The sequence below is a fragment of the Heteronotia binoei genome, chromosome 6 (genome assembly GCF_032191835.1).
Source record: "Heteronotia binoei isolate CCM8104 ecotype False Entrance Well chromosome 6, APGP_CSIRO_Hbin_v1, whole genome shotgun sequence".
Classification (NCBI taxonomy): Eukaryota; Metazoa; Chordata; class Lepidosauria; order Squamata; family Gekkonidae; genus Heteronotia; species Heteronotia binoei.
The window spans coordinates 51,892,946-51,910,858 of NC_083228.1; the positions used below are offsets into that span (position 1 = coordinate 51,892,946).

Below are 17,913 nucleotides of genomic sequence, written 5' to 3' on the forward strand. Positions count from 1 at the left end.
ATGGATATAAAAGCTAAATAAATGAAAAGTCTTTAAATTTTAAGAATAAGATAATGTAATAGCTGAATATGGAACTCACAGTAAGAATTTATATATGACTTTAAAAGGCTAGGTGGGACCTCTGGGCGACATACTTAAGAAGGTAGATAACAATTATTTTTTAATTTGGTTTGCACTGAATAGATAAAGATATTTGTCTCTTATTCTCACTGTAATGATGATATTGTTAAACCAATAAACGAGTTTGTACTTTTTATATGGTTGAGTTGAGTAGTAAAAATCAAGATGTAAAAACTTCCCTGGGAAGAAGGGTTTCCGAGCTGTGGTTTCCTCTGTGGGTAATTAAATATGGAATTGTTAATAAGAACTGACATGTGATTGTAAAAGGTCAAGGGAGATTCTAAGGCTGGAAAGGTTTTGTTAAAATGTTAGATAAATATACAGTTAATTTGAATCAATAGGTTAGGAGGGTAGGTAATACGATTATTTTTTATTCAGCAGATCTTAGTACGTTTGTTTGGAGAAACTGCTCATACTGAGACAGATAAATTATTATATTTTATTCTTAGCCTGTTAAGGGTAAAGATATGGGCTTCATATGTTTATTCTAGGATGATACTATTAAATTGATAAGTTTGTTTGTGCCTGCACGATATTTTATATATTTACTCTAATGTTGATACTGTTAAATTAATAAGTTAGTCTGTGTTTTCAATATGGTTTAGTTCAGCCATCCAGCTTTGTGTTGAGACTGCTCTGTTTTTTTCCTCTCTTTTTTAGGCTTTTATGTGTTGAAGAAGAAGTGTTTAGACTCATATTTTAAGTAATAGTTTAGTAAAAAAGATATAATGGAAGATAAAGATGGTAAAGTATATGCGGAGAATTTTATACTTGTGGGTAAAAAGTATTGGGTATTTCATGTGGAAGTAGAACTGTAACTGATATATTTGTATTTTTCTTTGTTTCTGTTTTTCCCATTCGGTACTTACCCTTCCCCCTCTGTACTCTATCTATGCTTATGCTTTTCTTTGTAGTTAAAAGCAATAAGAATTTTTAAAACAAACTCAGGTTGTTAGCAGAGCTTAGACTGCAGTACTGCAGTTTACCAATCTGCGCCATGGGGCTCATAAAAAGGAACACTATAACATAGTATATATTCACAATGCAACACCCAACTATACACAAACAAGACCGCCATTACTGAGTCAGAGTATAACATACTAGAATTTGCCTGAACACAAATAAATATTTGTTTCTAACATAGTTCAAAAGATGTTCTAGATCAGCAGTCTACAAATACTGGGGAGCATTTAGACTGTTGTGGGACAACTGGGGGCATTTGTGATTCCAGGCAGCCTCTTGTCCCGTCTGTAATGGATTCTAATATAAAGCAGAGGAGAGTTGTGCTACACTGCTCACTCCAACTTATGAACAAATCCCTGATTTCTCCCCAAATCCCTCAAGTGTATGGCACATGGCAAACAGGAATCAAACTCAATATCAAAGCACTGGCCAACAGTCATCAGGTACAGGTCACCTGTACTGCATGAACGCATCACAAAAATACCTATATAAAGTTAGCTTTGGTTGTAGTGCTGTTTTATGTCCTTGTTTGGAATGCTTTTTTATGTCCCAGTTTTTTTGTTTCGTAGGTTGGTTTTTAACTTGTTATCAGCCTGTACACCTCCTCAGATTCTCCCAGTGCCTTTCTCTGGTTGAGCCATCTTTTCAAGTTGCCCACTGAGCTCCATTAGAAGCTCACTCTTCTTAGTAACAGCTCCAACAGCATGGAATTTCCTGCCCAAGGAAATGCAAAGGGTCCATAAACTGTACACCTCCCACAAGAAGTTTTAGGGAGCATTTTGTATTTAATATCGTAAGTAGGGTACTAGTTTTAAAGGGAGTGGTATAGCTGTTTTTCTTGTCTATTTTCTCCAAGAGTTGGGGGGAGGGAGATTGTGAGCTATCATAAGCTGATGTGTTTTCAGGAAAAGAGGCATATAACATTTAAATAAGTAAGCGGGGGTCATTCACTGATAAAGTTGCATTTGGGAGGCTGCTGTGCATGAAATGTTAAGAGCCCCGTTGATGTACATGGCTTTGTTATCCTAGACTTAAATTTAATGAGAGAAAAGTGGGCTGTAAATGAGGTAAATAAATAATAAATATAGCTGAAGACAGAGGAGTAGATTAAAGGTTAATAGGTAGGTGGGAAGAAGAGAATAAAACAGAAAAGTTACAGATGTGGGGGTTGACTGGTGGGAGGGAGAGGAAATAGTGCGGAAAAGTTGAAACAAAAACAAATGGGTGGGTGCTTTTTGCAAGCCCTTGCTGGTTCCCCAATTGGTCTTGCCCTTGCAACCTGTAATATGCAGCTGGATCATAGCTTTTCCAGGAACAAGTGACAGGGCTACAGAAGGATGGAAAATTGAAGATGGGAAGAAGATAAAGGTAGGCTGGCTGGTGGAAGAGAAGGAGAAAAGACAGGAAACAGGAAAACATTGTTGTGGTTTTCAAGAAAAAACAAAATAGCAGGGTAGAGGGAAATTCACCCAACAAATTCATGCGAGTTTCCAATTTGAACTGGTTAAAATGTTAACAATCCATCAGCTGCTAGGACATTATATGCGCAGTTGTGGAAGCAAAAAAAAATACCAGAGAAATGGGATTGGATTGTAAAAGTTATGACATGGAGTGAAATGGACAAATTAACAAGAATTTTAAGAGACTATGATTTAGAAGTTTTTAAGATGGAGTGGAAAAAGTTCAGAAGATATGTAGAAAAAGAGTGAAAAATAAAAGGACATTGGACAATTTTTGATAATGATTAAGTCTTAGTAAAAAGAAGAATATTAATTTTTGTTTTTATTAGTTAAGGGTACCTTTAAACATTAGTACTTTAAGTAAATAACACCGGCGGGGGTCAAGTAACAGGGGGAGGGGTGGGTAGAAAGTAATATATGGGATAGATAAAAGAAGTTATTAATGATGCAAGAAATATAATTTGTTACCATATGTTACCAAATAAAATTGTTTTAACCAAAAAATGTTAACAATCCACATACTATTATCATTTCACAGAAAATATACAACCAAACTGGTCTGAAGGACATTTTTAGAAGGAATATCTTTTTAAAGTCTTTATATGTCTTGTAAGTGTTAAAGTCTGTGGAAATTTTCTAGGTGTTTTACTGTGTTTCTAAGGGGGGGGTTTCCCCAATCTGACATGAGCCTTCGATAAGAAACATGGGTTGTAAATAAATGAAAAAGAAGAGATTGGATTTATACCCCACCCTTCACTCGGAGTCTCAGAGCAGTTTACAATCTCCTGCCCTTCCTCTCCCCACAACAGATACCTTGTGAGGTATGTGGGGCTGAGAGAGCTGCTCTTGACAGAACAGCTCAGAGAGAAACTGACTGACCCAGGATCAGTCATCTGGTTGCATGTGGAGGAGTGAAGAATCAAACCCAGTTCTCCAGGTTACAGTCCACCATTCCTAACCACTACACCAAAGTGAAGATAAGTTCAGGTGGGTAGCCATATCAGTTTATAGCAAAACAAAACTCAAGCCCAATAGCACCTTAAAGACAAACAAAACTGTGCAAGGTAGAAGCTTTTGTGAGTTAAAGCTCACTTTGTCAAATATATATATATATATATATATATATACACACACACACATACACACACACACACACAAGGTAGATACAAGAGATACAGAACAGTCTGGATACTAAACAATGCTTCCAAAGCCATGTAATAATGTCATTTACCTGAGACACTAATACAACATGCAAAAAGATTATGCCTAATTTAGAATGCTTAGTGTTTACAAAATAACAATTCTGAGCAGAAATGTCAGTGAGAGTTTTTTCGTGGTAAGTCATTTTCTCTCTGCCTTAACCTACTTCACAGGGTTGTTGTGAGGATAAACAACAGAAAATCAGGTATGTAGCCATAAGAGCAAATTTTTTTAAAAAATAGTATTCTGATCCTAAAGAGGTATACAAAGACAGCATTACACAGTTTGCTTGAAAAGAAACAGTCAATCTTAAAAGGACAGAGAACTATGTAAAAATTGCTTACAAAATTAAAGATGCCCTTTACACATGTCCCCTGGATAAGGAAGTAGTACAACGTTTGGTAACATGTGACTTTGCTCCTTGTGATGCCGTGTCCTAAAGATTAACATCATTAGATCATTTACAGATCAACCTGTCATGCAAGAGATGCTCAAGGATAGATTGGTCCCATGTTGCTTAGGTAATATGTACAGAGCATTTCACTGAATATTGGAAGTGTATGCATATAAACAAGAAGTCTCTGTTCAAGATAAAAACACTAACACAGGTTTTTAAAAAGAAACACCTTAAATCAGTGGTGTCGAACTCATTTGTTATGAGACCTTGTCAAGCCTGACATAAATGAGACCTTGTCAAGCCTGGTCATATGTGCTATAAAATATAATGCCAAGTAGTGGAGATACAAACTTTTAAAAGAACACAACCATAATTTAAAATTTTTTAAAGAAAATTTAAAATAAATATGCTTAAAATACTAGCATTCTTGCTATATTTTGTTTATTTAACAGTCTCTGATAACTTACACCTCTTGCTCTGAATTACTGCATCAAAATCTGTAGACAATGTCTGTATTGTAGCAATCTTGAATATGCTGTTCAGATGTTGTTCAGGTGTGTATATATAAGTTTCAAACCTACTTTTGATTTATTGACATTTGTTACAGAAATCTCATGGTCAATGCTTTGAGCATAAGACCCAAAGGAAAAACATGAAATGGCTGAGCATTTTGAGTTTTTGTACATAAGTTGCTTCATGTGTTGGTCAGCCAATGGAGAAAACAGAGACTTTGCTCTGTAGCTCTTGTGCAATTGAGCAAGCCTGGCAAAGCAAGCTGTGATGCAAAAGAAAGCAAGAGAGAAAGAAAGAAGCAGATGACAGCAGAGTTGTTTGCAGGCCTGATAAGAGATCTTCAGGGTCCTGATTCGGCCCTCAAGCCGCATGCTTCACACCCCTGCCTTAAATTATTTGATTTGCAGCACAAAGTCCTCAGAATGTTATACCCAAGTCACTTACTATAGAACACCTCTCTTTTAGGATCAAATGTTTTAGTAATCTCTCAAATATATTCCAAAGTAGTGGTATTTTTTACTTAGAAGCTACTCCACTGATGTTAATTAGTTAGAGCAGAGCATTAATTTCAGGGGAACTACGTAAGCCACAGCAAAACATGTCTGGTAAAATGCTTATCTTTGGTTAAAACTTTGCCATACCAATATCTTAGCTTTTCCTTCTTGCAAAAATCTCCTGATTAATACTAAAGTGATCTCACATATGACAAAGAATCTCTAAATTTTAATAGCACACTAATACACACTGATTTCTCACCCATACAATGTCTAGGTTTATTTAGATCAATCAAAACACTATTTGCTGTTCAAATTCTCTGTCTCAACCATGACTTAATCTGTTAGCATTTAAAATGTTGCAACAGGCCAAGGGTGGCCATACTATGGCGTGGAAACCACATGCGGCTCTTTCACACATATTGTGTGGCTTCCAGAGGTCTAGGAGGAACTTAATGCAGGCTTACTCTCAAGTAAGTGTACTTAGCATTGGGATCTCAGTCAGCCTCAGAGCGCTGACCCATAGGTAGGCGTCTATTCCATGTGTGAAGCAGGGAAGGAAGGGAAAATAGACAGGCTTGCAAGCTCTTCTCCACCTCAGAGGTGGCCCAGAGATCAAGAGCAGGGAAAGAGAGTGCAAGAGCTGAGGGAGTCACTGGAGGGAGGGACAGAATTAAACAGGGTTCCCCCTTAGTTTCATAGCCCTTGTAGGAGTTATATTTACTAACCTTGGTCAAGACAAAGAGAGATGGCTAATGATGTGATTTATATGGCACATGCATATAAATCCTTCTCTCACTGGTGCAAAAAAAATTTCCCTAACTCGCCTGATGTGACATCACCCCATGGATCGGTAACAACTCAGTGCTTGCACAGGGGACTACCTTTACCTTTTTAACCTTTCGCTATGCTGGTCTTATGGGGAATGTTATTCCCAGCTTTTGTTTTTAAGAAAGTTTCCTTCTACCATGATCATGTTGTAAAGTTCATTCATGTATTTTTATCTTTCTGTGCAAAGAAAGTATTAAGCATATTAAGAAATAATATTTGTTCATGTCTTGCGGCTCTCAAACATCTGACATTTATTCTAGGTGGCTCTTACATTAAGCAAGTTTGGCCACCCCTGCAACAGACCAATACAGCGACCTTACACTCTGTGACCATTATAACTACTCCAAAAAGTTGTTGGAACTTAAAGGTTGTTGCAACTTGTTGCAACTTCTGACAACAGTCTCTTTTAACATTTATTATCAAACTATTTCTAATAAACACTTATCCCAAGAAATATAATCTGCCAAGCAATTTTATAGTGCCATTCAAGGCATTTCAGCTGAATGGGATTAGAGAGAATATTTCAAAGAAGCTACATCCACTGATTCAGGAAAAGAGACTGAGTAGCTGGGGTGGGATGAAAGTTCAAAATCTTTTAAGTGCCCTGACTGGTTAATTATACTGCTTCTTGGTCACTGGCTGCTTCCCTCCCAAAGAAATATCCCTTTAACTGCAGTAAAAAATCTCCCTTAAAATAAACCACTTTCTAATAATGACTACACTATTAACACCTTGTTTTTATTCATAAAATAGTTGCCTAAATGGAATTAGATCTGACAAAAGAAGTTTTCAGGTTGTACCCTACCAACTGTCGAAAGGGCCCATCCCAACAGCAGTGGCGAACCGGGCACTGGTAGGGTTCACTTCCTGTCCACACAACCATCACACTTGAGCAGAACTACATTTCTGCTGGCAGAAGGGAGGGGCTCATTATTTTCAATGTTTCCCTCCTACTGAAGACTCCCACAGTTAGGGATCTCTAACCCTCACAAACAACATTTCAGAAGTAATAGGCTGCAAGTAAAACACAGAAGTAGGAAAAATTTATTCCATGAGTGGGCCTTGGCTCTACCTGGCAGCACTGCCTCCATGAATAATTCATTCACATTCTTAATAGTGTAAAGCAGTGGCTCCCAGCTTTTTTGGCACTAGAGACTAGGTTCGTGTAAGACAATTTTTCCATGGACCAGTGGGGGAGGGGTCGGTGCTGGGGTTTTTGCTGCCCCAGGCTGCCCCCCCACCTGCCCCCCTTCCCTGCCCCCCATGAGGCTCTTTAAATGGGGGGAGACTGAGGCTGTTTCTGCTGCCTCCCTGCTAGGTGGCCAGGTGGCAGGATGGCCAATCTGCCTCCCTCTCCTATTTAAAGACCCCCACTGATCAGTGGTCTATAAACGAGGGGTAGGCTAAGGTCACAGCAGCACTGCCCCTTCCGCTGGCCCAGGACCCACCCAGGTGGACGAAAGAGATGGTGTGGCCTTGCTATGAGGCAGCTTCGGAGTGAGGCCCTGCTGCCTCTTTCATCTGTCTGGGTCCCAGGCCAGCAGAAGGGGTGGCGGGGCTGCTCTGCCTCACTCTGAAGCTGCCTCCAGACCATGCTGCCTCTTTCATCCACCTGGATCCCAGGTGGGTGGAAGCAGTGCAGCACCTCTGCCTTGTTCCGCAGCCCAGTTGCTAGCAAGCCACAGACCAGTCCGCAGCCTGGAAATTGGGGACCCCTGGTGTAAAGGACAATAGTCTGAGAACAGGAAATATTACAGCCCAGCACCTTTAAACTAGTCTCAAGGATCACTAAGCTATAGTGAAGAAGGGAAAGGGTACAACTGAGTTCTTCTTCTGTCAGCTGAGAGGCACTGACAAAAAGGCTAAAATTTATCTCCCTTTCCCTTCCTCACTGCAGTGCACAAGTGTGAGAATCACCCTTCCTTAAAGATGGGAATGGCTGCTAGAGGGAGATGACAGCTGGGAAGATCCATGAGTTCACAGATGGATCACCAGGTTCAAAATTCTCTGCAGATTCTCAAAAGCACCCAATGTACCAAGAAGAATAAGGAATGATCTCTTGCAAACTTTTTAAAAAGCAGTAAAATTAACCTTCAGATTATTTATTTGAAATGAGGGAGGTGATGTTGTAGACACACTGGAATAGTGTTAATTTGCTTTTCACAACAACATATACAGCGACAATTCTATACTCATTTACCTTGGAAGAGGACTCATCAAGATCAATAGGACTTGCTTCCAATCAGTGATCTGGTGAAGAAAATTTCCTGCAGAAAGTATTCTGAAAAGTCTTCCACCAGTATATTTTCCTGCAGGAATTCTCATTTCTATAAAGATAGTTTAAGAGGGTAGCCATGTTAGTCTGCAGTAAAACAGTTAGATTCAAGTTCAGTAGCATATTCGAGACCAGCAAGATTTTCAGAGTGTAAAGACCAACACGTTTATCTGGGAAAACTTACACTTTGAAAATGTAGTTGGTCTCTAAGGTGCTACTTGACTTGAATCTAACATTTCTATAAATACACTGCTTCATAAATTAGCAATTTGATAAATGAATTCCAGACAAATTGGCCAATCTCAAAGCTGCAATTTTTTTCAAAGTGCCTCGTTCTATAAATCAGATATATTAACAGCACCATACTAAGCAGAATTTTACTCCAAAGCCCAGTGACTTCAATAAACTTAGAAAAGTTTAACACTGCTTAGAACAGAACTGTAATTTTCTCACATTCATACAGCATGTTTGTTGTTTTGATGAACATGTAAATCAAATATGCTACATTACATGGTTTTGACATTTAAAAAATGTCTGGAAGTTGTGAACTTTACTGAAATATTTACTAATTAATTTGCTTAAGCAAATTCTCCATAAAGCTTGCGTAGGAATTTTTTCCAAAAATGTTCAGCAAACACTTCCAAAAAGAATACCTGAATCACTTTTGTCCAAAAACCACTTTCTAAGAGTCCACATCCAATTTCTATCATTTGTTAACTTGCAATTAATTTTCAAGATGGGAAACTAGACTACAGAAATTAAAGGATTAAATTTCTAGCCCATTTTGCTGGTCCTCTGAAATTAAAAAAAGACTTCACTGTAATAACTTCTGCGGGTATTTCTCAAAGCATACATATAGTTATTTATTCAAAAACATTTTAATACAGCCTTTCCACTCAAATAGGATTCCAAAACAGCAAATATGAAAATCCCAGTCTAAAAATTTCAAAAATATTAATGCTGCATCCTGCTTCTGCAAGAAAAGATGGAATATGAAAAACCTCTAAATCTGAATAGGGCAGCACTTATTTTAAGTTTTTTTCAGCAAGCTGCTGAAATTCTTTTTGAAATAAACCAATTAAATCCAAGCAGAAAGAAAAGAGTATTTTCACAGAACATGCTACTATAATACTACAACAGTTATTCCTATCTGAATTAGAAAATGCTACAATTACTAACCAGGATATATTCCTAAAAATCAAATTTATTACCAACATTTTTAAAGGGACTGAAACTAGGAGTATGTTAATAATATTTCATTGTAGCATCAGCTTTCATAAGGAAGCACCTACTTCATAAAATGCATGCAGTTTGAAAGTTCATACAAGTTTCAAGTCAACTGACAATACAAAAATAATAATGCACCATTCTAAGAATTGTACAATCCTATTATTTCATAATGAATGAATCTGGACCAGATCAACTAAATGCTTAACAAGAAGCACAATTAGTGGCTACTTTTTAAAATACAAGAACTTCATCCACTTTCTTTCTAGTTGACAAACATCTCCTAACAACTGAGCTTAGGCTATTCATACATTTATAACCCTTGTAAGGAGGCTATAGCTTAAACCCACACCACAACATTGTCACTAGAATTAGCACAAAACACAGAATTCAACAATTAAGAAGAATCAGCAAAAGTTGAATATATTTCCATTCTCATACTATCAATGGATGATAATGATGTGGCATAAATTAAAATGACTCGGCAGAGACAGCCATAGGCGTTTGGCTAGTCTTGAAAATAAGCCAATGGAAATATATCCCATCTGTGCCAAACAAATGGTACACAAAATGGAGGGAGAAAGGTATTAAATATAGGGAAAATAGATAATGGTTTTCGTTAAATGATGACTACAGTTAAAATCATAATGGTCTGCAACAAATCCAAAACAATTTATTTTATTTATTTATTTATTTGTAATTTATATCCCGCCCTTCCCACCAGGTGCAACATACTCTATAGAACCTGCCTTTTGAAAGTGTCCAGAAATTGCAACACCAGCCCAGTTTGAGAGAGCCAGACATAAGTATCATATAACAATTTCACAACATGTTTCCAAGCCTAATTTTATTATTTATTCACTTCATTTACAAATGGACAACACAATTGAAAATAGTAAAAAACATCAAAGAACAGAGTATAATAATACATGTAATAAAGTGGAATAATGCAACAAAACAATAATGTAATACACACTGTAATAAAGTGTCTCAGATTTTACAAAAAAAGAGTTGGATCAAGCCTAAGAAAGGAATTTCAGCCTTAGAAAGAATCCCTATTCTCTTTATAGAAGTGACCTCTGGAACAATTCCATTTTACATATTCTGCAAAATGATACAAGCATGGGAGCGTCATCATGGAGGCTGTTCCACAAGACGGGAGCCATCACAGAGCACGTACAAAGTATTGGCAGCAGTCAATCTTACCCACTTGCAGGGCTTTTCACATTCCACAAGAGGAGGTACTGCATATATGCAAGTCCAAGACCATGAATGAAGCAAGCCCTCAGAGGTCCAGAAACAGGATATATATGTATACATACACACACCATACAGGCTATATACCCATATAAATATATCCACATATCAGAACTTCTCCGAGGCCCTTCTTCATGGAACTTTCTAATCAGAAGTAGTGCCAAGAAGAAAAACTTCCTCCCAAACTTTCTCTTTTTTTCATCTCTACTGGCATTCTGGCATCAAATTATGCTGCTGCTTTTTTTAGAATGGCTTTGGATGGCTAAATGTGTGTCTTATACTAATTTTTGTTTAATTACTGGCTTATATCCTCCCTATTGCTGATGAGTTTTTAAACTTCGATTGCTTGTTTTTGTTTAGATTTTATTGCTTTTGGTTGTCTCAAAATGAAAATACTCAATTCTGTTTTTTTAATAAGTCTACACTTATTTTTTTTCCTCAAAAGGACCAGCCATCCAGCTTTTCCATACATATTTGTAATTTTTTCACTCCAACTATCATACAGAATAATGCTGACTCAAAGGGTCATATGAGGAGCTCCATGTAAACTAAATAATAAAGGACAATTTACAGTGGGATTCTGGACTACTCTCTTCGCCTTACTGTACATAGTTACAGAATCTGGAGTAAAATTTTGAGCTTATATGCTATTGTAATGTATGAAACTACAACTGGAAAAAAGTCAGCGTAGTGCCAGCATTACAGGCACAGGCCATAAGAAAGAAAACTCAGGATTTTTCTTCTGCACCCTGAGGCCTTCATAGCCATGGCACTCAGAGAAGTATTTCCCTAATATGTTCATCATCAACCACAACAAGACTGTAAAGTCACATGAGCTCTATCAAGCAACTTCAATACCATAGAATTTTAGCAATAACAGAAAGAAGGATTTTCCAGTGACATGCCATTTGTTTATGTCAGTGCCAAACACAAGGTCCCAGAGACACCACATACAATCACATTTTTACTTTTTTTGCCACAGCAAGTTTAGATCAAAATACCATTTCTTTTTTTTTTGTTTGGTATTTTTATATTCTGTGTGTGTTGGTCTGCACCTGGAAGTCATGGCAACTACTACTGACTGACTCCTACTGCGGCCAGAGAGGTGGCTGAATCTGCCCCTGTCCTCCCAACTACTGGTATTTCAAGAAGGTCTCCCATCGAAGTACTTCCCAAAGTTGACCCTGTTTAGCTTCTGAGATCTGACGAGACTGAGCGTGCCACGGCTCTCCAGGTCAGAGCCAAATTACCATTTCTAAAGCAGAATACTCTTAAAAACCACTATAATATAATTTTTGCACTTCCTACCATAGACCAATATTAACATATTCTAGCATTTTCTTACCTATCATCATTCTTTAACACACTACTCTCCTGTTTTATTAATATATAAGCAATGCTTTTTTATTTCTGTTCTTTGCCTTCCATGGAAGCTGTGACTTCTAAAAAGCATTAGGGACAGACATGACTCACATTTGTGTTTATTTTTTCAAAAGGAGGCTTGTGCAATTACTGCCTCATTCCTGGATGCTTTTGTGCAATTGGAAGTGGTGCTAAAGGACCTACATTAACCAAACTGTGTCAACAATAAATTTCATTTTAAGTGAACTGTGGAAAAGATATGCAAGGAGTAAGGTAACCTCCACTTTTTCACTTTCAAAAAAGTTTATGCGAACAAGCTTTTTATATGCTATTTTATATTTTATTTTAAAAGCGAACTAACAGTTTAACTGAGACAAGTGCACACTATAATAGTGCTTAGGCCTAATAAAAATTATTTCAGCAACTAATTTTTATTCTACTTAGCTGAACACAAACTTGGTTTTTATCTGTTCAGGGAATATCAATGATATCTACTCAGTTCTAGAACTTCAGTTTGTACTTCATGCAAGATAATATATAAATTACTAATTCTGATTATGAGTATGCATATTAAACTATGTTCTAAGAGTTTCCATAGAACTCTCAGTTTACAGATTATTATGCACAAGTTCTTCAACTATAGTTCTATAAAACTACAATATAACTACATATTTTCCCTATTTCCTGCATGTCCAAAGGGTCTATTATATCATAAAATAAAAATGAAACACAAAATATCACGTAGAATCGTATGAACTGGCAACAAGCCAAACAAATGTTGAAATATCTTCTATTTTAAGATCACATAATATACATTCCTATTACATATTAGATCAGCAGATTATCATAATTACAAGCTAATATTTATTGTTAAATATAGTACTACTGACATACAGAAAACCAATTAACTAAGGGCTTTAGATTTATTTTTACACACAAAAACACAACCCCTCCCCAACATTCAAAAGACCCTTATAATATAGTATAGTGTAAATACTGAGAGAGAAAAAACAAAGAACCACAGAACTAACAGATGAGGTGACCTAAAATCCTTAGGTGGTCAAGCCAAGCTAGACTACTACAAGTCAGAAACTGGTATTTCCCTCAAACCTGAAAAGTAAGCTAGCAGAAGCTTCTCATCTCCTTCACACACACAAGGTACTTACATGAATATAACCCACCCCTAATTTTAATTCATGGAACAAATTTGGTCTAAAGGTATGCTTTTAGGTATAACCAGTAATGAAAGCTGAAATGTCTATGCGAATTTAAATTCAGCAAGCAGGTCAAGGGATATCTAGCGCCTGGCTATTCAACCACAGGCAACAACTCAAGTGAAACTTTCCAGAACATGAATATTTGTGAGCAATATATTCTTTTAAAGAACAGCTGAAATAAACTGTTTTAGACATAGATGTCTACCACGGAGGGGGTGGATGAGATGGGTACACTCAGCATCTCTTCCCCTAGTATAATTCAGTTCCTTTCCTCATATTTGGTTATTTCATCCATACTCCAGTAATAGTTAATATCCTTAACTTATCGAAGTTGCTAATAGAACATCAATAATTTCAACAGCCAGCGAAATATTTTAAAAGCTAGAATGTAAAGTTATACATGAGATAGATTGCAATGTCAATGAAGACCTTGTTACTAGACCCCTTAACCAAGGCTTACTTATTCATGAAAGGATGCCATAGATCAAGGGTAGCCAAACTTGCTTAACATAAAAGCCACATAGAATAAATGTCAGGTTTTTAAGAGCTGCAAGACTTGAGCGACAGATGTTTGATGGAGGCAGGGAGGAAAGGAAGGAAGGAAAATAGATGGGGAGGGAGATAGAGGTAGAAGGAAAACAACTTTAAATGCATTCTCCAAGCTGCCAGCTGACTTGGCTTAGAGAACTGATTTAGAGAGAACTGCCTTTTCCAAGCCAGCTGACAGAGCAGTGGGGGCTTCAAGAGCCACACATGTGTGAAAGAGTCACAGGTGGCTCCCAAGTCACAATTTGACCACCCCTGTCATAGACCATTGTACTTCCTAGTTCAAAATAGTGAGGTTCTCATCAGTTAAATGGGCAGCAGTTCACAAATTTGAACATCTATTCCTTGGTGTTCAATACTTGAATTTGTGTGCCATGGTATTCATTCTTTGAAATTTTCAACCCAAGAAGATATGCCAAGATGAACCTCTGCTTGTTTCACAAAAGGCAAAAACTTTCTGGTTTGCAACCAATTTTTCTGAATGTTGTTAATAACTTGCTGTTTTAACTGCATTTTTATAGTTCTTAAACAGAATGTTTTGCTTTGCTATTTTTTAGCAATTTTAAACATCTATAACAGGGGTGGCCAAACTGGCTCAGGAGCCAGATGTGGCTCTTTCACACATATTTGTGGCTCTCAAAGCCCATTGGCCAGCAACCTGGAGAATGCATTTAAAGTTACTTTCCTCCCACCTCTCTCTCCATCTATTTCCTTACTTCCTTGTGGCTCTCAAACATCTGATGTTCATGTCTGGTGGCTTTCAAACATCTGACATTTATTCTATGTGGCTTTTATGTTAAGCATGTTTGGCCACCCCTGATCTATAAGATGCTTGGTAGGCTTTTTTGTTTTATGCCTACAGCTACATAGTTTTAAATGTTGCAGAAACATCTAAGAAACAACAGAAATAAATAAATACATGTAAATTACTTGGGACCAGATCCTAATGCACATGAATTGACAGTGGCTTCTGTTAACGCAACTACTACTTCCATGGGTAACTCTTAAGCATCTCCCAGAACCACTTTTGAGGACTTCACAAGTAGAATCATCTTAAAAATACAACAAAAACACACAAACTTTCTCAAAATTGTAGTTCACATGACCAAACTGAAACAAAAGTAGAGACTATCTACATTAGACTGCAATAATCCAGATGATTTACATTCACAACAAAGCTGAGATGGACATTAATCTTGTCATACAATAGCATATAATCTGTTTTCAACTGTGCCCTGTATGATTGTCAGAAGAATGAAAGGCTGCTAGAAAAACATATGCCCACAAAAGCATAGGTCACATATACAGAAGATAAAACATTATCAATTAGAGTGCCACCTCTCGATTTCTAGGAAAGATTTTATTGGTTTATGCTCTTTTTTAAAAAAAAATCTACGCCATTACTGAAAGCCTGCACAGCACTTCCCAAAGACAGTACCTAGAGTGTTTCTGCTATTCACACACCTTTCCTTCATGTATAATAGTACAATATTGTCTTATATAATAAATCAGATGAGGACAGTATGTTCAGAATTTGACTAGAATGGAAACAGTCGCTCAAATGGAACAGCAATACAAAAAAGAACATTTATCACCTCAAAGAGAAGGGGAAGACACAGAATTAGAAAAATGCAGGGGGAGGGGGGTAACTGCAGTAGCCCAGGTGTTCATAAAGTATCATGAATGACCTCTAAGAAGCCTTATTCAGCCATAAGGATAGGTACTGTAGTGGAAAATTCTTAAGGAAAAGTGTTTCCTTAGCTACTTTACATGTTAGTTTAGTTTACATGTTGCCTAATGCAAGTCCCTAAGAAGCCTGATGCTGTTCACAAAGTATGAGTGAGCCAAATATAGTCTCCTAGTAATTATTTTTTTAAAAAAAGATCTGCGCTGCTCAGCTAAACTTCAACAACACAAAATCTTGCCAGTTCTACTTTAGAAGGTTGGAGAAGACTTTAGCATTCCTACCAAAAAAAAGTCAGCTGCTTCTGCAACAGGGAACTAAGACACAGGTTAATTCTGTGAATAAATGAGGAAGAGGAGGGGTGGAAAGGAAGAGAGGTATGACCTCACTGTAGTAAGATGTAGGTACTGCAGCACTAGATGTGGATCGCCAAGCACACAGAAGAGTCTTCCCGCAGGATAAACCAGCTTGTATTTTTAGAAGGTTCAACATAATAATGGTGGATGTATCATCGTACAAAACTCAATGTAAACACTTCTGCTAACATTTATAGCATCAAATTCCCCTTCTGAAATGCAGAACCAATACTACTAATTGAGTACACATCAGAAGCCTCACTCACATTAAGCAAAGCAAAACAAGACATTGCAATATTTAGTAGTTTCCCAAAAGCCAGAGGCAGCAATCCAACACGCATTCCATATATTAAGAAACCGAGTACAGAACTCATAAGCACCAACAAGCATCTGCTCCTCAGTAAACAAGCCAGTTACAGCAGCCGTAGCAGCAGCATCACCCCTAGGCAAGTGCCTGGATATCCCAAGCTGGAGGAAGGGCTCATTATACACAACAACAGAGAAGCAAGCCAGCTAGCTAGCAATCACGACCCTACTATCTGATACTGGATCTGGGTCTCATTATCTCCAATTCGCACACAATGAAAAAAGTTTTAGGAAACCCCCCTTTCCCCCCCCTTAGTTTCTTCCAAGCAAATTCTCAGAAGCAAAACTATAAAAGGAAATGATATTATTATTATTATTATTAATAATAATAATAATAATAATAATAATAATAATAATAATAATAATAATAATAATAATAATAGCAGCAGCAACTCGACAGAACTACTGAGCTTTCCCGGACCTTTAAGATTCCCACCCCCTATAAAAAACCCACAACCTCTCCAGGAGCAACTCACCCTTTATACTTCGGCACCCTTGAGAGGCTGACCCTGCCAACAGAGTAATATTAGTAGGCCGGGCGGGACAGGACAGGGGGCAACAAGGTACGACCACCAAAGAAGTTGGGGGAGGGAGCGGAGAAAAGACGAGCGGGGGGAGGGGAGAGACTCCCTTTTGAGAAGTACAACTGAACACTAACCTCTTCCTTCTCTCTTCCCGGAAAAAAAACAACAAACAAACTGTGCCTCTTGGGCGAGAACTTGCCTCGCATTAAAACACGAACGGTGGGGGGATTCTCTTCCTAAGTATCAAAGTCCAAAGAGTGAAAAGGCTCTACAACAGTCCCCCCCCCCGCCCCAGTTTTTTCTAGGCCAGCAAACGTGGGGGGGGGGGGATGCCATACCTTGTAGCGCCGCCTCCTGATCCCGCGCTTGTCCCCTCAGCGGCCGCCGTCCATTCCCCTCACCCGCATCCCACCCGCCCCTGCACCGCACCGCTGGCTGCGGCCTCCTGCTTCTCCCCCTCCCCGAGCTCAGGACATGGTTTCTTCCTGATCTGTGCGGATGGGGATTAAAAAAAAAATACCCAGGTAGTTGAGAGGGCGCTACCACCTAGGCAGGATGTAGGGGGGGGAGAGGCCAAAAGCCAACAGCTCGCCACCCTGCGATCTAACACAGCTCGCCTAATGGCGGCGACAGTGGCGGCTGGAGTGGCCCAAAGCAAAATAAACCCTCGTACGGCAAAGAGACTGGAGCTCGCACGTCAGCCCGCCCGGCCTGAAGCCTTGCCACTCGCTCATTGGTCAAAGGGGAGCAGCCGGCTAGCCAATCGAACGGCTGCTCTTTGGATACGAACGGATGATGTCATTCCAGCCTTTGGGGGCGCCTCATTGTGAGGATGCTGAGGGGGAGATTCTCCTTTCCTTGTCCCGGAATAGCAGAGCGGGGGAGAAGGCGCAAAGACGCAGACCCCGGGACTCTCGCTAGGAGGATCCTCGCGGGCCACCTCGATTTCCGTCAGCCGCTGAAAAGAGGCGGCTCGTCTCACTTTTTCATCTCCATAAAGGGACTCGTTTTTCGCCTATTTTCTCCTCCTCCACCACCTACACATTTTTGCGGCTGCTGCTGCTGCTGCTCACAGCTCCCCGCAGTCCTGCCCCTTCAGCCAAGGGTCTTGCTCAGCTCAG

At 38.6% G+C, this 17,913-nt stretch overlaps 1 protein-coding gene across 2 annotated transcripts in view; it reads right to left on the reverse strand.

Moving 5' to 3' along the window:
* The window catches only part of ZRANB1 (zinc finger RANBP2-type containing 1), an 80,050-nt gene extending 62,546 nt beyond the window's left edge, over positions 1–17,504 (reverse strand). The window contains exons 1-2 of one of the 2 annotated variants that reach the window (XM_060241445.1): positions 17,131–17,504; positions 8,179–8,305 (exon numbers count right to left, since the gene is read on the reverse strand). In XM_060241445.1, the coding sequence (XP_060097428.1) occupies positions 8,179–8,303 (125 nt within the window). In that variant the 5' untranslated portion in view covers positions 8,304–8,305; positions 17,131–17,504. The remainder of the gene's footprint in view (positions 1–8,178; positions 8,306–17,130) is intronic. The other variant, XM_060241446.1, reaches the window with a different exon arrangement.
* Positions 17,505–17,913: the final 409 nt, after the last annotated feature.